The sequence below is a fragment of the Dermacentor andersoni genome, chromosome 4 (assembly GCF_023375885.2).
Source record: "Dermacentor andersoni chromosome 4, qqDerAnde1_hic_scaffold, whole genome shotgun sequence".
NCBI lineage: Eukaryota > Metazoa > Arthropoda > Arachnida > Ixodida > Ixodidae > Dermacentor > Dermacentor andersoni.
The window spans coordinates 21452901-21473780 of record NC_092817.1 but is presented as its reverse complement, the minus strand read 5'-3'; the positions used below and the strand labels follow the sequence as shown (position 1 = coordinate 21473780).

Sequence of the window (20880 nt, the reverse complement as noted above, 5' to 3'; positions counted from 1 at the left end):
AGCCACCACATTTAGCTTGTGAAATCATTGTACATTCCTTACTGCCCATCAAATGCCATACGAGTGTTTGCCAAGTAGTTAGTCTGGCTGCTCCATTTCACCCCTTTCTACAGTATAAAGGCTGCAAGCAATTTCTGATACGCCGGCCGGCATGACAAAAGTGCACAAATGAGTACTTTTACCTTTGCTCTAGTGCTGTATTCCTCTAGGACATCTTTTTGCAATTAAATGACACAGTTGTCACCAGTACATCTGTTTGACTGAGGTACTGCTTTTTCTTAAATATTTCCTTAGTGCCAAAGTGTACAACGCAAGAGTGGTGCAGTGCATAGCAAAGGCACTAGCTTATGACACAGGATAAAAGTAGAGACGTCGTGAGATTGTCCTTGTCACTAAATTCTAGCATGGTAGTGCAAGCTTCTTAGAACAAGCATCCATTTTGGGGGCTACTGACGAGGTTCTGTGTACCTGTCAAAATAGGCAATGCAGACAGAGCCATTACAAAATGGAATAAAATCTTGGAAAGGTGAAACACTCTGTTCTTGTTTTCTCTAAACACAATGACTACAAACCACATAGTTTTGCAATGTGGCAATGTTTGCTTCTCCCACCCATTTGTAGATGTAGTCACTGTATGTCGACTGTTGCATGGTGCTTAAGTTTTATAGTGAAACATTAGTAAGAAATACAGTCGAACCCACTTATAAAAATATTCAAGCGCCATGAAAATTGTACTATTATGACACGTAATTGTTACAACCGGGTTGCATGAAAAAAAAAATCAATATGGGCGATGGCAGAACTGTTGAGAGAAAACTATAATGGCGGGGAGGCCAGTGCCCCTCCCCACCACCTCCCTCCATCCGAATGCTGATTGTGTTGACTCATTTAACTGTTTAACTTTGCTTCTTGCGCACTTCGATCGCATGTAACAAGCCATGGCTGACTGCGTTCAAGAATGGCACCGCTTAACTGCAAAGCAGGGTCACAGGCGGCAAGTGACATGCGAACTCCACCGAGACATCGCTTTGGTGGCCTCAAAAGGGGCCTCATCGCCAGTTGATATGAAGACACCAAGCTGAACAGGAATGAGTAGATGTCTATTTGATACATGTAGCACGCTCAGGCTGGCTCTTTTTGGCCAATCCTCATCGCTGGTTGCCTTCTTGTACCGTAGGTGCTGCCATATGAAAAGCGCCACCACTGGCTCGTGGTGGCTCTAGCACTACAACATAACACTCCTTTCCCATACAAAAAGAAAGAAAAAGACAGTTCGAGCTTCAGAGGGAATAGCGCATGCTGGATGACGATGCCTGGTTGACTTCCCAAGTGGCAGTGATCGGGACGCTAAGCTGACTGCTGGGTTACATACTGATTCTGCCAATCCTCTGGATTCTCTGCCTCTGGTTCTTGTTTGCTGGGCATCTCAGTGGTCAATGAGACTTTTGGTTGTTGCATTTCGGTTGTCTGCAGCATTCCTGGTTGTTGCATTTGTAACTCGAGAGTCAGTCTCACTTATTCCCTCCTGGTTGTGCTGCAGCTGATCCTTCTGATGCTCACGGCCTGAAGTGGTCACCGTGGCGTATCCATGAGGAGCCATCTTTGAGAATCACTGATGCAAATGATGCACTTGTTGCTGTGTCAACATTCGCGGGCACCTATGGTAGGCTACTTCTGAAGTTTTGTGCCCATACTCCTGAGCCAGGCTGAGGCGGTCCTCCTGTTCTTGTATTCTTGTCAGCCCTCTCCTTTTGTTGCAACTGCTTTCAGCCAACCCAAACTCTCAGATCCGCATGCAGCATATCCAGCATAGTCTTCAGTTGGCAGCCCATAAGCAGCTCGGCTGGTGCACGACCTGTAAGACTGTGGGCTATTGCTCTGTAATTAAACAATTTTTGATATGTTGGTGTCAAAGTGTCGCACGTCGGCCTTCTTCAATTTTTTTTATCGTTTGGACCACCCTCTCAGCTGCATCATTAGACACTGGATGGTAGGGGGCTACCCTTATCACTCGTTCTCCATTTTTGTTTAGGAACTCTTCGTATTCGCTGCTGGTAAACACCGGCCCATTGTCACTCACCACTAGATCTGGTAAGCCGTGGGTGGCAAATATAGTCCTCAGGCACGATATAGTGGCTGTTGCAGAGGAACCGTGCACACAAAAGACTTCAACCCTCTTGGAGTAGGCATCAATCACGACTAGAAAATAACCTTGCCATGGGCCCCCAAAGTCCACATGCAGGCTTGACCACAGACGATCCGGAAAAGGCTACGGGGTCTGCTGCGTTGGTTTTTCATTTTGCCGATCTGCCTGGCACTTCGCGCAGCCGTTAACTTTGTTTTCTATGTCTGCATCCAAGCCTTGTGACCACTTTCACTTTTTTTATGCCAGGGTATATCTCATGTGACAACCCTAGGACTGCCTGCTGAAGAGCTGTGGGCACCATCACTCACCAAACCCAGAGAACACAACCCTCTTGTACTGAGCACTCGTCCATGCGTTGAGCAAATGGCTTCCATTCGTCTCCCCCTGATAGTTTCTTCCTATGCCACAATGCTTCATGAACCGTGGCCATTAAAGGGTCTCGATTGGTAGCTAAGGACACAGCTGCCGATGATAACAAGGTCGGGTGCTCTTTTCCCAGCATGAAAGCCTCGCCAACCTCGAGTTCTTTTTCTGGGCAGTCAGCTAGTGTCAGGCAACTGAGGCCGTCAGCATTTGCCAGCTCTGATTCCTTACGATGTGCTGACTGGTACTTGTGAGCAGCAAGTGTTAAAGCCGAGTGCAACAGCCACGGTGAACGTCGCTGAGGGATACCTTTATCATGGCCAAACAGACCCAATGATGGCTTATGGTCAGAAAAAAATGACGAATGTGCATCCTGAAACATGTTGGTGAAACTTGGTGACTGCAAATGTTACAGCCAAGGCCTCTTTTTCCAAGTGACTGTTGTTCTTTTCTTCAGACGTCAGTCGTCTGGACACGAACACTACTGACCATTCTACCCCAGTCTCTAGCCTGTGAGCTAATGCAGCTCCCATGCCAAAAAGCAACACGTCGCAATGCATGAGGAGCAGCAATATAGGGTTGTAGTACATCAGCACTGATGCTGACGTGAGCTGTGTCTTGCTTTTGGCAAAAGCTGACTTTTGCTCTCCACCCTACTTCCAGGGTGTGCCCTGCTGTAAGAGTTCATGCAAGGCCTGGAGTGTTGTCGACACATTCGGTAAAAAACTTGGGTAAAAATTTATCAGGCCCAAGTAGCTCAATTCCTTGACATTATTTGGCTCGGGTGCCTTGAGAATTGCCTCAACCTTGCCAGGTGCTGGCCACAAACCCTCGGCATCAAGGATATGTGCAAGGTATTCCACACTTGGTTGGAAAAACAAGCACTTGCTCAAATTCATCTTCAACCCGGCTTCCTGCATTTTTCTCAGCGCTACCACCAAGTACCGCTGGTGTTGTTCTCTAGTTGATCCAGTTACAAGGATGTCATCAAAGTACAGCACTGTGCCTTCGCAACTTCGTAAAAATGCCTCCATGTCCTTTGAGAGATGGCTGGTGCCGAAGCCACACCAAATGGCATCCTATTGTATTGAAAAAGGCCTTTTTGTGTTGATAACAAAATTTTTTGACACAGCATCTAATTATCTGCTGATAGGCGTCTCGCAGATCTAGTTTCGAAAATGTCTGTCCCCCGGTTAACTTCAACAACATTTCCTCCAGTTTCGGTACGGGGTACACTTCAGTAATGGCAGCCTTGTTGACTGCTAGTTTGAAATCGCCATAGATCCTCACCATACTATCCTTTTTCAGCACCGGCGCGATGGGCTCTGCCCATTCCGATGACCGAACAGGACTCGGGACGGCTTCTCACTGTAGCCATTTAAGTTCTCCCTCTACTAAATTGCGCAGTGCAATTGGTACATTGCAAGGTATGCAAAGTATCGGCTGTGTTTCCCTCAATTTCTTATGCTGGTCTGCACGCCCCCAAATGTCCCAATACGGTTAACAAACAGTGAGCCATAACGACCGACCCTTGTGTGTGCACTGCTTACCTGGTGAACCTTGCTTATGTCTTCCAGAGGCATGTCGAATGCTCCGACCCAATTTCGCCCAAGTAGAGCCCTTGCACCACTTGGCACCATGAAGAACAGAAACTTCGCTGCTCTTTTCGCAAACTCCGTATTGACCATTGCTTTGCCTGAAACTGACAAAAGCTGACCAAGATACCGTTGTCAGATGAGAAGAGGATTAGGTACCCGTGAGTATAGTGTCCCAGAGCTTACGTGAACTCATCAACCCAGCATTATTCATTACAGTGACCCCAGTGTCCCCAACTCCTAGCTAGGTTTACTAGGTGGGGGGGTATTGTTTCGGGCCAACGGTCCTTTCCGGCAAGGGGGCTACTGTAGATCAGCGCGAACTGACCTACTGCGCTCACCACACAAACAGCCAAGTCTGACTTACAGGACTTGATCCCGAAAGACCCTCAGATTGCCTTAACAAAGAAAAGGCAAACAACTATGGAGACCACCAAAGCCGTCCACAGGGCAGCACGACTGCACGAGGGTGCACTACGACCAATTCTGACTCTGGGTTCCACTAAGACAAACAAAAACACGTGAATCGACTGGCATGCACAGCCAAGTCGTGCGACCTTAGACACATACATCATAACTTAATGGAGAGCTTTCCACCTAGCTCATCAAAAATCACAGCAGGGTGAGCGCACACTTCAAGAAACTTCTCGTCTAATCGATGCCTTGCCCGGGTGAGATGGAACCAGGCCTCCTTCCTTGATTTTCCAAGCACTTCATGAAAGCCAGGCACCCGCCCCCCAAAAACTGGATCACAGCATGCTAACCAACTTGGTATGCACACTCGACAAGAAGTAGCACGATCTGGTTGCCTGCTTAGGCAGTCTGAAATAGAACACCTGGGAGGCTAAAAAGAGTAGCTATCCATTCAAGAAGAGCGGCGAAAAGCAAACACTGAAAGAATATGAGCTGTATCTTCATGACCACCACAAAAAGGGCACACCCCACGTGTCGAGATGGCCGTGAATCATCTGTAGCTCACCGGAAGGCTGCCCTGCGCCAGGCGGTGCACGAGCATATCTCGCCTGGCATCAAGGAAGCTCGCCATAATGAGCTTCCAGCTTGGCCTGTATAAGGTCAGATCATACCTATGACAATGTGGCAAGAGACTTGGGGTGAGGATATCGCCTAGTTCCTGAATTGGAGTTGAAACTACATAGATGCCGGGGTGAACCTTGCAGAGGCACACAGAGGGAAAATGTGCATTGTGAAAACCAATGGAGTCAAGCGCTAAAAAAAAAGGACTTAAAGCTTCGAGTCGGGAGCATGTCTGAGTTAAGAGCGACCTGGGTCCACCTGACATGTAGTGCAGTAGCCACGATGCCCAGGTCGGGAATTCAGAGTCCTCCCTTATCCCTGGGCAGCTTGAGCACCTGCCGAGCAACATAGCCAGTTGTCCCTTTCCAAAGAAGATGAAACGGAACCCTATCCACGATAAACTCTGTTCGCGTGCTAGACCGAAGAATCGTTGCTTGAGCTGTCAATAGACACGACAATGCGCTGAGCTCCTGAATTCTGATTTCAAGTTTCTCCTTCGCTTGCTGCCAGTTTTCAGGAGACGGACAATCTGAACCGAATTGGAAACCTAGAATTCGCAACCGTGTTTTCACAGGTAGACCATGAACGGGATGCGAACTGGACGGAGTGGAATTCAAGTACATGGCTGCACATTTTGGCCTATTCAACCTTGCACCACTCCCTCTGCAGTAACCGTCCACGACATCCAAGACTGTGCACGCTGGTGCCTTCTCTGGGACGACAATAGACAAGTCATCTGCACAGGCGAACAGTGCAACTGGAGGGGAACCGGGTGGGAGTAGAAACCTGCCAATTCTACTGTCACAGGACAACCTCTGCAGAATCGGTTCAAAAGCAAGTACATAGAGGGCAGGTTAGAGAGAATCCCCTGCCATATACCACGACCCACAATGAAAGCCTCCGAGACGTGATCCTGTATGAGAACAGCAGAAGTTGGTAGAGAATACAAAGCTTGAACCATTTGCCGAAAAACCACCCTAAAGCCAGCCTCTTTCAAAACCAGAAGATGGTACTAGTAGCTAATGATACCTAATGTTCAAATTCAAATAGCTAATGTCATTTTCAGTAGTGACATTCAAAAGGCAGATGTAGGGCACCATATACTTCATTATCATCTTTTGGTGCCGAGACAGGGTTGCCAGTGCTCTTCTGAATGCTAGCAGTCGGCGAGTTCCACAGTGCGGGTTTTGAGTCTCCTGAAGAGATGGCGCCATGCTGCGTGGCGCCTTCTTCAGGCCCTTTTCTTCTAGCTAGGCAGTGTGTTCCATCTCCCTGACGTCTTTCACTGCCTGTCATGCCACCTTCAGCCAATTTTCTTCTTCTAGCTTGGCAGTGTCCATATGGACCAGTGCACAGTATGGTGTGGTGCGGCGAGGTGTGGTGTAGTGTGCTGTTTGTTGCGAACATGCACTACACCCATTTTAAGATTGTGGCTAGTATCATCTCCAACCAATCTGCTTTGCTGGTTGTCATTTCATGTTTACATGTATTCTCAATTACGGGAGAGAGAGCAATTTTTTTTTCATTTCACCCCCATCAAAATTTATTTTGTTTATTTCAACATACCTGCTGTCAACCCTTTGACAGGGTTATTACAGGAGTGGGGTATAGAAAGAAGCAGTAATAATAGTAATTCTCAGGGGCAGATATGCTAAACAAGTACAAATAAGAAGAAAAAAATATACGTAGAACCGTAAGTATGAATATGACTATTGACAAGCATGCCAGTAGAAAAAGCAAATAATCATATAGAGAATACAAATAAATACTATGACATCAGGCTGATGAGTACATATTGAGTTATATAACAGCTCAAGGAAATCATCAATTCTTTGCTGTTCGACTACAAGTCGGTCAAGAGTATTCCATTCCTGAATGCATCTAGGGAGAAAAGAATAATAGAATGTATTGTTTCAGTTTCAGTTTATTGATGCATTTGAAATGTTTACAGAAAAAGTAACTCTAGGAGGTCCCATAGTCAAAGACTGGGGAGGGACCTCCAACAATAAATACATAGAAAAAGTATACTTAATGCGGTTTGTTGCACGAATATTCTTGGAGTGCGAGATCATGTGTATGATGTAGGTGCCTTGTTTGTTTAGTTTCGACGTATCTTGTGTGGTCTATCTTAATATAGTTGTGCAGTAGCATATATAAGAACTTCAGGCAGTGAATTTTAGCTCAACTGTGGAGTGAGGGCAAACCTGCATGGCGTAGCAATTCTGCCGGGGAATCAAGGTGCCGGTAGTGGTTAAAAATAAATCTAATTGCTTTGCGCTGCACGTTTTCAAGCATGCTGATAGCGCTACTTGTGAAGGGGAACTAGATTATATTGGCGTATTCTAGAATCAGTCTGACAAGTGTGGTGTACGCTAAAAGTTTAGCATCACGGTCAGCGTGCCGCAGCGTCCGCTTAAGGGAAAACAATTTTTTCATTGCTTTCATGGTTATAGCTTCCGTGTGAACTGCCCAACTGAGATCAGAAGTTATTATTACACCAAGATATTTGTACTGGCTTACATTTCGGAGCGTGACGTTATTAAAACCATAAGGAAATGCTAAGCCTGTTTTTTGTTATTGACATCGCAACTGTTTTGTCTGAATTAATCACCATTTGCCAGTTAGAGCACCAACTTACTACTTCATTCAGGGCAATGTTCAGCTCAATTAGGTCACTGTAGCTTTAACCTCTTTATACACTACGCAGTCACCTGCGAATAGCCTAATATTCGCGTTAATGTTGACTGCCAGGTCATTTATAAACTACAAAAATAATATCGGTGCCAAGACGGATCCCTGGGGCACACTGGATGTGACATTTAATGTGTCAGAAACGTGATCACTGCATCGCACAAATTGTTTATATATATGCACAGATAGCTTGATATCCATCGAGTCACTAGCCCATCCCCAAGTTTGGGGACCAGCTGGAAAACTAGCTTTTCATGGGAAACTTGATCAAACATCTTTGAGAAATCCATAAAAATGACGTCAATTTGGGGGTGTTCGGTAATGCCTTGGGCCAGGTCGTGCATTACCTCGACAAGTTGCGTTATGGTCGATAGGCCTCTTCGAAATCCGTGCTGGTTGGGGTGTAGTAGATCATTGTCTTCGACAAATTTTGTGATGAAATTAAGGACAATATGCTCGAGTATTTTATAGCTGGTACATGTCAAGGAAATGGCCTTGTAGTTTGGTGGGATCGTCTCGTCACCGCATTTATACACTGGGATTATTTTTTCGGCTTTCCATTCGGAAGGAATCTGAATCCTGGATAGATTTTATGAATATTAAGCATAGACACTTCCTAACTGGTTCAGCACAACGTTTGAGAAAAGCGCCCGGTATCCCGTTTGGGCCACAGCTGTTCTTTTCATCAAGGTTTAATAGCAGACACAGTATACCACTGTCGGTTATTTCTGGGGTTTCTAGTAATTAATTTTTGGTAGATGGGATAATTGGGGAATGTTGCACTAGTCCATTATCGATTGTAAAAATAGACTGGAAGTAGTGATTGAAATGATTTGCCTTATCTTTCGTTTCTATTGAAGGAGGAGCTTTTCGATCGCTATATTTACCACTTGTGTAACGCCAAAATTTTGCTGGTGACATTTTCATGAACTTTGCTAGAGCGGTACTAAAGCCCCTCCACCCACGCGCGACCGCCGCTTTCTTAAGTAGCGACAACCTTTGTTGTGCACCGCCTTTTCCCCTCAAACCAAATCCGGTTCCGGCATTTCCGGTTTAAAAATTTCCGGTTCTGGCGTTTCCGCTTCCTGGAGTTGCGCTGCAGGAATTTCCGCTTTGACTGCTGTTAGACAATGGTGAGACGCCCGTGCATGCTTAGCAGAGCTGTGGCAGTCACCATAAGAAGAATGCAAAGGGGACAAGCTGTTGTATTCTGCTGAAGTAGTAGTTCGCGGTCGCTGTTTTACAAATGCACGAAAAACGACAGTGGTCTCCAAGCGCCCAGAGCACTACATTCCACTGTACGTTGTCGCTCGTGGCACAACCCATCGCAGGTTGACGCGAAGCAGCGAACACGAGCAGATCGCTGATTACAATAGGCGGTGGTTCTTGGATGGAATCGCATTCACAGTTTAAACCGCAGCTGGTGCAATTAAAGCCTCTACTTCGACGCAAAAGTAAACAACGCTAAAAAAACATAGTGTCCCTTCCACTCGGAACAGGAAGCTGCAGCTACGTAAGTTCCGCTTGATGCCAGAAGCTAAGGCGGTGAGTGGGAGAGGAGCGTGGAGGAGGAGGGCAGGTTGGCGGTACTTAACCTGGTCGGCGGAAACGTGTATGGAGGGGCTTTAAGTGGTACCATAGTAGTGCATTTTGGAAACGCATATCTTGCTTTTCAATGTTTTAGATAACGCGGAAATCTGAGCAGTGAAATTATCGGCTAAGCCAGACCTCCTAGCTTTCCTCAGCCTACTAATTTTATGTTTCACGTTAATTATTTCACATGTGCTTTGAATTGCAACCATATATGATCTATCAATGAGTTTTTATCTGAGCAACAATCTGAAAAGTCGAGAAATTCGTGAGTGAAATATGTGATTATTGCGTCGTCGTTCTTGCATTCAACAGAGCAGACATATTTTACAGGGCTGTGGTGTCGTACAAGACCAGGTAGAGGCAGTGTGCATAAGACTTATGTATGATCGGATATGCCGTCTAATAATAATAATAATAATATTTGGGGTTTTACGTGCCAAAACCACTTTCTGATTATGAGGCACGCCGTAGTGGATGACTCCGGAAATTTTGACTACCTGGGGTTCTTTAACGTGCACCTAAATCTAAGCACACGGGTGTTTTCGCATTTCACCCCCATCGAAATGCGGCCGCCGTGGCCGGGATTCGATCCCGCGACCTCGTGCTCAGCAGCCCAACACCATAGCCACTGAGCAACCACGGCGGGTTATGCCGTCTAAGATTTCAGTGCATGTCTGGTCGTTCAGGAAATGGTCACCAACAAGAACAACGCCTAGATTAGAACTGGATTTGCCCTGGATACATGTGGGGACACGTACCAGTTGCTTGAGGTTGAACAACATATCCAATACGACGTCATTCGCTGCACCTCGCACTTTTTTTGACGACCATTCCATTTCAGGTAGGTTAAGATCACCAGCCATGATAATCTTGCCATCCGTCATGTGATCGTACATATAATCCAGAAGAAGTTCCACATAGCTCGTCTCAGCGTTAGGCGGTCAGTAGATAGCTCCTACAAATATATAGCCTTTCTGTAGCTGCAGTTTGCACCACACCACTTCAATTTCTGGGTTATCTGGTAAAACGGTGCATCGTAGTTTTCTTAAAGAAAAGTAAGACGCCTGCACCTCCAGTGCCCCTATCTCTGCGCATTACACATATTTCAGCGGCAAGACTTCATGGTCCAAAATATCCAAGTGAAGCCATGTTTCTGTGACGGCAATAATATTAGGTTTCATTTCTAGAACAAGAGCTTCGAATTGGTCTATTTTATTCGCAAGACTTCACACGTTCACATTCAGTAGGGTTACTTCTGCCGACTTCGAGTCACTCTTTGTAAGGAGTCTTTTCCTTCATTTTTTTGGACTGCAACTAAGTCGTAATGGTCACTATTCCAAACAAAAAGTTGACCATTTGTAAGCACTTTATCGTAGACTAGCAACACCCTTTCGTGCCTATCCCGGTATTCTTTCGTTTGATCCCACAGCTTCTTATGTCTTGAATACTACAAGAAAAATCTTCACTGATAGAGAAACCTGAGCCCTTGAGCATCGTGCAGTGCTCGAGGATTGAAACTTTGTCTCGACAGTCTAGTAGTGTAAGGATTTCGGGTCTAGGTCTAGAAGTATCAGTTTGCTTCTTTTTACCTAGGCGGTGGATTCTTTCGATTCCCTTAGTTTTTATCTGAATTATACCATCTAAAATCTTCTTTTCTACCAATTCAAGAAGCATGTCTGTTGATTCCTTTTGTTTTTCTTCAATGCCATATATGACAAGGTTGGACCGACAGCTCCGGTTTTCCAGATCCTCTACTTTCTTTTCCATAGCCATCAGGCTTTTTTCTAAGTTAGAAATTCCTTTATTGTTCTCCGAGATCTGTTTTTCAATGCTAGCTATCTTTTCAAGTTTCTTGTCAATTGCATGAAGTCTAGTGTTTGTTATATATTTTTCTTTCTTAATTTCTTGAATATCCCCTGCAATTAGCTTTAACTGTTCTGCTATGCCATCTAGTGTAGTGCCTGTGTTCAACTCAACATCTCCACACAGTAGTAACAACAAGCGCAAGAAAACAATCAGTTTGCAAAAGGGTTCGCGAAGCGACCCTTTTGCAACCAAATGCAGCTGTAGCAGCTAGGATCGAACCTGTGACCTCAGCAGCACAATGCCATAGCCACTGGAATACACCCCGAGATGTCACTTGTTCAACCATTGTTGACTATTTGAAGTCTCCACCTTCCCGTAAATAGATGTCTTGTTTGGACCTTTGAAGAAAGTTATTACCCGGGCAATGCCATTGACTTAAGTGCATTTAAATTTGCACAAGCCAGCAAACCATACAAGAAAAGCCACAGTGGCAATGTCTGTCTGCATATTACCAGAAAAGACTGCAGCGAGATCTCAGCCATGCTGTTAACTTGAAAAATTCTTTATTGACATTCAGTCTTCAGTACATGACATATCAACCATTGACATCAAAGACCTTTGTATAATTCCTTTCCCTTGTATTTATGTCTCGGTGTACACAAACAGCCACCCAAATTGCTTTTTACTGAAATGGACAGTATACTGTCACTTGGTGAGATTGAAAAATATGTCAATTGAAACAAAATCAATCACCACATGGACGCTAAAGACACTACACATGTAAACGTTAAAAATAAATGTGCTAGTCAGTTTTGGCTGCAACCACTATCAGAAGGTTTTCAGTACTAAGAACAAAAAAGTTGCATTTAATAGCTTGAACTTGCTATAAGTGTTAGTAGTTTGACTATCTGCTGAACAAATAAACTATGTCCACACAACAGCAAGAATGCATACCAAACCATAAAGCGACACGAGAGTGAGCATGTAATTTTAAACAAGCCTCCACCATATTACTGCCACAATAGGCACCATAGAAAACAAACATCAAAAATCCGTAACAGCTTACAACTATGCCATTTTATACCAAAGGACAAATGTGCCTTGTGTGATAATGTGTGTCCCAGCTTAAAATCCTCAAAAACCGTATATATGAACAGAAGAGTTGGCCCACTGCGTATACAAAAATATCAATAAGCTTAGCAAAAGGGACTGCCTGAATGGTGCCTTGGATAAGTTTTATGGAAACTCTGGACTTTGGGTTGCAAGTTCGATCGCTCCTCTTTAACGTTCACTGCAAGCCTTCAATCCTAACAAAATCTAACTATTGTTTTGTGTACTGTTTCGTGTGGTGCACTTTGCTTTTTAGAAGGCTGTGCCGACACCAAGCCTTAAAGATTAATAAATTTCTTATGCCAGGCTGAGTGAGACAGAGAATAGCTTCCTTATGCACTAACATGCAGATGGCAGGATGAAGAACTTCTGTTTACCTTGTCTTAGTCAGCACCACTGCCCCAAGTGTTATCTTTTGGCATTTCCAGGCCGTGCACGCAGCTAAGCTCTGCTTGTAACAACGAAATTACCTAGCTTATCTACGAAGAAGAAAAAGTGCAGTTAAGCGTAAGGAACTTTGCATGCCAATTACCTAACCTGCAAAGTTACTAAATATGGCAGCAAGCTTTGATTAGACTGACAGGAATAAAAAACTTTGAATGCCTGGGAATGTATAACTGCATCAACATACTGCAAGTGCATTTTTAAGAGAGAATGTAACTGACATACTTATTGGTGAGCAAGAAATACACTATGAATGGCTCATTGTACAGCTCTCCACAGCTGTTGAAGCTCTGTTTACATTACTGCAATTGTTCTACTGTCACACAAATAGTTTTCTCCAAATACACTGGCAGGTACCAATAGTTCTACAAAGCTGAATACTGTCCGACACAGCTAGTCCTTTACAAAGATTGACTCAGCAGAAAGTACTATAACCGCAGCAAAATCGTGATATGTATTTATCTCTTCCACAGGAAATCCTCACCATGTTTGCCTTTACAGTTTTGTATCATTAAGATAAAAAAAATTCTCCAAAAACGTTCCCTTTTCTTATGATTTGTAGGCACTGCTCTGAAGTACTAAGGCAAAACTAGTGCCTCACAAAAGCATAAAATTTGCGACAAAGTTCCAGAAAAAAACAACACTTGAAAGTGCTCGAAACACTTGCTTCTAAAAATACAGCTTAGTGATAACCTTAGTTGTCAAAAGTGGCAGCAATGCTGCAATAAAAAAAAAAGTTTCTATAAGAAGTATTACACTGCTCTAGAAGGTGTTGTAACCACTGTGACCTGCAATTTATAGAATCAAGCAACTGCACACATTCCTTTTTTCTATATGCACACACATTAGTGTACAACAGCAAAACATGAAATGTTGCATATCAGCTAGTAGCTACTTGCTATCAAAACAATATGAATAATAATTATAATAATAAAGGCATTAAAGAAACATGCCTTCACCTACACCTGCCCATTCCATAAAGAACGGAAGGGACTGTATGCAGAAAAAATATGCAATAGCCAGAAAGTGGCTTGTGCACACAAACAGGTACACAGATACACATGTTCACACACACATGTACACAAACAAACACTGATACCAAGAAAAAGAATAAAACGCTTCTGCGCTCTGGGTGGCCAAAATTAAAACACGAGTGTAAATTGTGACACTGACACGCAAATTGAAATGGAAAAACATGAGTCAGGAAAAAGAACCACGAAAGAACAATGTCAAGTGCCACTTCTGTTTCTGTATAACAAAATGGCCACAACGAAATTCTCAGCAATGGCTCATAAAGATGTGCATAAGCACATACAACCTGCAGTGGACTTGACTGCAACAGTGACTACATGCACAAGAAATCTCGATAGAGCAAGCAAGAAAATAGAAATGCACTTGACATTTAAAGTGTGCGACAGGAGCATAAACTAGTATGTCATTGCATCAGTTATTTTCTGTGAAGCACAGTATGGCATTGCAGTCAGCAGCACAGCTGCAAAATGGACCAAGACAAAAACTGCAATTCCTAAGAGTCCACCATAACTGAACTTTGCGTCAACCAAATACGCTCTCAAAACGTAGTATATATACTGCTACCGCATCCAGTTTGCACTGCAACGCATGAGGCATAGAGGAAGTGCACTCTGGCAAGAAGTGGGAGTGACAACAGTGTGAACAAAAGTGGAGAGGGCTCCGTCACTCCAAAGATGCAATCACACTCTCTACGTGCCTTGAAGCTCTTCCTAAACTCTGCCGAGTGACCTTCTAAATGCACTGCCCTTCGAGTGAAGCAGTTGCTGTCAGAAACACCTTTCGGCAATTCCTGCAAAGAGGAGTTCCTTGTGGGAATGCCTCTCAGCTCCAGTGCCTCGGAGGAGAATTTTTTTAAAAAGTATGACCAAACTGTATACTGCTACATACCACATTAATACAATGTTTATGCACATTACTTATTCATTTCAAAGAAAACAAATCAGAAGTCTGCATCACCTTCAGTGAAGAACTTGTAGGAATGGAACAGTGGCATGCCATTTTTCAGTGCAGGGCCAGAAACGGTGCAAACTTTTTTTTGAAAACGCTATGTGGTTGACACCCACCTTTAGAATGACAAAACACACGAGACTTTTCTTTAATGTACATTGTGCACGTGATCATTCGCTTGTGCGATCATTAGCTTGCCCCTGAGCATGCTCCAGCCACACCTCACATGTTGCAGCTCAGTGACCTCAATAGCACATTGAAGAGAAGGCCACACAAAAGAGAAAAGTCGTTGCAAGAAACTTTTCACATAGAGAAGACAGTTCATCACATACAGCCACAGAGCTTATCTTGTACCTTATTAAATTTTCTATTGATTAGTGCTTGCAAAGTTTGTCAACTAATGCAGATGTAATGGCAACTCTATGCATGCATTTTACAGATGTGCGCAATTAAAAATAAAGAAACCTGCAAAGTCGACTGTGGATAAAGTGCAGTTCATTAGAGCACATAATTAAAAAAAGAAAAAAAGCACAAGAGGAATAACATAGCTGCTGATGAATGCAGGAACAGCTTTGTGTTGCCAAGTAGGAATAAAAACTGCAGTATACCCTAGCAACAGAATATGGTACATTTACAAAGAATGCTTTAGGTTTCTGTTTCAGTACCAAATTTCTGCATCGACAAATAGCAAGACAGTATTTGTTCTATTCAAATGGCAGTTTATATTGCATCTGTTTACAAAGATGTAATCAATTGGCTGAAAGAATCATGCAATGAGTTTTTAACTAGGAAATGCAATGCAGGCACACATTTTGAAGAAGCACTTACTAAATAGAGCAGTTTCCCTAAAACAAGTCTTTGGTTTCCTGAATACATGTTTTTTTTTCTCTTTTCTTTAACTGCAACTGCTACTGCAGAGCCAGTTGAACAAACAACCCAGAACTAAACTTAGGGAAAGGCTTACTGAGTGATGACAGTGAACCTACACAAAATATTAAAAAAAAATTGCAAGATGTTTTAAGGGGCCCAATGTCAAGAAATGCCATTATGGGCTCAAAATGTCTTTGGAGACAAGAGGCCTTGTAACAGGCCTCTCTATGAATGCAACCAAAAGGTGGGCAAAAATGAGGTACATTAAACGTCCTGCTTTCACTTTTCACTTTGGTGACAAACCTGCATTAAATGTGCAATGCTTTGCTGGTATCTGCAGCAAAACATGCATCCTTCTTTGTTAGTTAAGAACCCTTGGAAAAAATAAAAACTCCCGACACCATGCCCCTAGAAAACAAAGATCCCTGACCTCACAAGTTCCAAAAAGTAGGCAAGAGAAGAACAAGCCAACTTTCACTGAACTTAAACATCCTCCCAAAGGGCCCAATGGGTAGACTGCTGGTACGGCACAGTATGTAGCGCATAAAGCTCAGACATTTTTAAAAAAAGACACAAATTCGATCTCACATGTATGTTGTTGCACTGACACATTAAACGAGACTTCATCATCTTGCTTGCATATTCGATGGCTTTGTGTAGCATTTTGACAGAAAAATTATGCCACCTGTGCACTGTTCATTTCTAACAAGTGCAGTTAGTTCTGTGCTAGTCCACCTATGTACAGCCTATTGTAATCGCAGTTTAGCCAGTAGGCATGCCCCTTTGATGTTAGATTTCTAAATTCAGACACTCAATACATACTATGCCATTTTCTTCTAGCAATATTTTGCACCACTTCATCATAGCTACCAGAATTTGCTTCTAAAAAAAAAAAAGTTTTGCTTTTTGCTCTTCACTTTTAGGTGATGTATAAACCCCATGCAAGCAATCTTGCACACGACAGCGAAAAGCGATGCCACGGAGAAGGTTGTCGCATCTTATCCTTGCATGTACAAAAATTCAATCGTTTACTTGTTCTGTGTGACAATCGGTAGTAATTGAGTGATGTACATCCAGTTCCAGCTTTGCGCTATTGGCTAGTTGCCCATAGCACTTTTGGGTGAGGAACGACGAATTCTAGATTTCCAGAACTGAGCAATCGAGCGACAAGATCAAGCAATCTGTTCAAGCAATGGCTCGTTTTGGCGCTCGAAGCCATCACAGTCACGCACAAAATCACTCTCGTAGGGTTTAGCCTTAAATGAGAGAGTGTTAAAGAATAACCTGAATGCATGGCAACAAAAGGTCTTAATAAAATGTAAATTCAGATTTTCAGTATACACGTAAAAAAATTGTGCAGGCAAGACAATGCTGAAAGATGGCCAGCATCTTCAAGTTTATATAGAGGAAAATAGAACTTTTAATGCTATATCAGCTGGAGCTGTCACTAGGCATATAGATTGAAAATTAGAAATATGAAAACAGAAATGGGAGCATGTTAGGCACCCACCACATGCTCCATTGTATAAAAAACATTTCCGCCCTATGCTGTGGGATGCCCCACTCACTCTCAGTGTTTCAAAGTGCCTCATAAAAATGCTACCGCATCCAAACAAAATTATGCTGAATTGAGTGCAACGGTTACAACACTGGTGCTCTCCATGAGCAGACACACTGACTTGATTCAAATAGCTACATCAAACACATAAATACGGTGTAAAATATCAATTAGTTACAAGGTGCTAAAACTGTCTTACCTACTGCCATTACACAATTAAATGACTAAACCTCTGGTAATCAGCCTCAGCCATGTTCAACATCAATGTCAATATCCTATATCACAAACAATACTTGTCTGAACCACCACTATCAGCTCTGCCTGTGAAGAAAATCTTAGGCTGGCTAATTGGTATTAGTTGTCCACTAAAACCAGTTGACAGTAGGAAACACACACAAATTGCTTGACATCTGGCCATTACTTCACCCAGCAATGGTGTCACCTGCAGAACATGGTGACATAGCTGGCTTGCCTAGGGTCACGCTTTTTATTACTGTCCTGATGACAATAACGACCTTAAAGCAGTTTCTGAGTGTGTGTGACACCCTCTAACTGATAGTCCAATGAGGCTTACTGCAGTTTATCTGACCAACTCAGCAGGGGTTAAAGTTCTTTATTTGTGCATGCTTTGATCAAGTGATGTTTCATGACAGTATACTACCGTATTTGCACGATTCTACCGTGCCCCCCATTGCAATGTGCAGTTATATTACTACCCAAATATATTTTTAGAAAAACTTGGTGCCAATTCTACCGCGCACATCAAGTAACGAAACCTGAGTGAACACATACCATGTTGAAACTTTATGGAACATACAAAGGCACACACACACACCCAGCTGTATCTTAGTGGCAAGTCACTATCGGTGTCCTACGACACCTCCTTTTTGCTGTCTACCAACCCCAGAAAATCGTCTTCATTTCCATCTAATACGTTAGAAATGCCACACATACAACAAATAGGAATATGGCGACTGCAAACCAAGGCATAAGATAACTTCCGTTCAATGGAAGTGTGGCTAGCTACCTTGCACTGAGCTTTCCTTTTTAGTAAGGATCGCTTTCATTTTTTAGTAGAATTGATTACGGTTGTAACGTGCATGCAAATTTGAATGCACATTTGATTCAAAAAGGTGCACATTAGAATCATGCAAATACTGCATTTTTATTTATTGTAGGAAAGTCGAAGTCATGAATAATGTTTCTATTGCTGCTCGCATCATCAAAATTAAACATACTTCTTTTCACATTTGTGCGAGATGTCGAGACTTTTGGGGCTCCAGCTATTGCTACCATTGAAGTATGTAAATGCAAGCACAAGTAAACAGAAGTGATGCAGATAAAAAAGTTGCGCAGCTTAAAGCATACAACATATGATTTGTCATAAATGCTAGAAGCTGTTAAATACCTGGGCTTCGTTAATCACTGAAGTTACCTTCTCCCACGACTGATACCACTTTTGAAACCACAGTCAGGTCGCCACCCCTAAATAAACAATGCACAGGGTGTAAATGAATGTTGTCAAGGTACTATAGAGCCGTATGCAGAATACACCTTTTTCTGAGCAGCTTGCTTGCTGTTGCTTTTTGCAATAACAACAAAGAACAGAATGTATGCACACAAGTAGGTGCGTAAGTTGAGTAAATTGATGCATTAGCTCAGTACTGCCAGCTGATCTAACACGCAACAGCTTAACCTAAATATTTCAACCAATGATACCACATGCAGGCAAGCTTGTAAAATCTGCAATGTAACTTAAACATCAAAACTTCCTTAAACCAAAAGAATTCCACAATACAGCAAGGTACATACATTTGCATACCTCGTATAAATGCCGCATAATAAAAGGTTTTTGCTTATTCTTGTGCCTTTGTGGATGCAAAGTTATTTTCACAAAATAGACCAACAGCATTTAAAAACAGGAACATGATAACTGTGGAGTTCTAGAGCATGGACACGGACTTTGTTCCAGACAGCCTCGAGCTTTCTACTTGAACAGAAGCAGGCATTAGCAGATATGTGCAAAAATTGCAAAAACTAAAAGTCATCAAGAAAATACACAAAAAAATGGAACCTTGGGAGGAAAGTGAGTCGTGCCTTTCAACACAGACACTACCTTCTTTATAATGCATTTCTTGGGTGGGCTCGAAGAAAACTAATATCAGAGGCAGCATTGATGAAAGCAAAAAACTCCTAAGAGAAGTAGCCAAAGTGAAAGGCCCACATGGTCAGCATGAGCAAGTGCTTGTGGGTATTCCGTGGCAAAGAACAGGTTAAGAAAAATGCTTACTAGCAGTCACTATTAAAGAATACTAGGTCAAGGCTGCATGGAACAAAACAGTGGCTTTCTGAAAGCAAACATTGTAAAAAGAACAGGCACGTCCCCAAATGCAGTGCCTAGAAAGAGCTGAAGCGGATGACAGACAGCAGCTGCGTCAGCAGTCCCATCACCAGCTGCAACAGCTGCCGCACCACTTTTGAGCGGCCCAGCAACAGCCTCAGGAAACCAAGCAGCAGAAGTGCCTTCAGGGCTACATGCACTGCATGTTGCCTAAGAAAGTGAACGTAGAGAAATACGACGATGAGTGATGACAGTGGTTAAGCTTAAATTACTGATCGAGCACACAACTGCACTCTAAGAAAAAGTTAGCACCTCTTGGGGCTTATTTGTCCGCAAGCGATAATTTTCATCTATGTTGTGCATCTTTTCTTTAAGGCAACAAATTTTTCCTGCCTTTCTCATGACAACAATATTATTCGTTTCAATTAGATTGATATGTTCCATCTGGAACCATTGAATATGACACATACTTCTGACTTATTCTGTACAAAAAAGGCAGATGCTGCAGCTAAACATGGCAATAAAGAAACCTGTTCTAGAGCTATACGAATGCATGAACATGGCCAAGTCAATTGTTTACCTGAAACAGCCAATTGATCCTGGATATACCAAAATATTGCCTATATTGAACCATCGTAACATGCCGTTGGAAATACCATGTATAAGTGTGCCACTGTACGATGTGATGACAGGTTCCTCGAATGCGAGTTGTTAAACTAAGGCAGAGCCCAAGCTCAGGAACGACAAAGCCATTTTGCTTTCCAAAAAACTTAAATTAAAAAATTAAATTATGGGGTTTTACGTGCCAAAACCACGATCCTGTGAGGCACACACTGTAGTGGGGACTCCAAAAATTTCGACCACCTTGGGTTCTTTAACGTGCACCTAAATCTAAGTACACGAGTGTTTTCGCATTTTGCTCCCATCGAAATGTGGCCACCGTGGCCGGGATTCGATCCCACGACCTCATGCTCAGCAGCCCAACACCATAGCCACTGAGCAACCACGGCGGGTCTATATTCGGATTTTACGAAGCCTGCATTTTACGACTCTTTTTCACGGTCCCAAGAAAGTTGTATAATCGGGGTTCCACTGTATTTGATTAAATGAGGACTCAATCCCGTGACCTCATGCTTAGCAGCCCAACACCACAGTCGCTAAGCAACCACGGCGGGTCGCTTTCCCAAAAACAAACTCAATATTCATTACCAGGAAAAAAAAAAGACAAGAGAATATCAAAGAGCACACAGAAAGCACAGAAAAAGGAAAGTACCACTAGCTGCGTTAATGCAGGCCGAAGATTCAAATCACTGTCATTCTAGAACAAGGAAAAAGAAACTCGGTCATC

At 43.0% G+C, this 20880-nt stretch overlaps 1 protein-coding gene across 3 annotated transcripts in view; it reads right to left on the bottom strand.

Annotated features, from left to right (window-relative positions):
- Positions 1-20880, bottom strand: part of LOC126536002 (putative fatty acyl-CoA reductase CG5065) — a 95343-nt gene that overhangs the window by 20061 nt on the left and 54402 nt on the right. For 2 of the 3 annotated variants that reach the window (XM_050182887.3, XM_055073480.2), the window contains exon 13: positions 11776-19742. The exons of the other annotated variant lie outside the window; for it this stretch is intronic. In XM_050182887.3, coding sequence (XP_050038844.1) covers positions 19589-19742 — 154 coding nt within the window. In that variant the 3' untranslated portion in view covers positions 11776-19588. Of the gene's footprint in view, positions 1-11775; positions 19743-20880 lie in introns of those variants that run through there. 3 annotated transcript variants of the gene reach the window in all.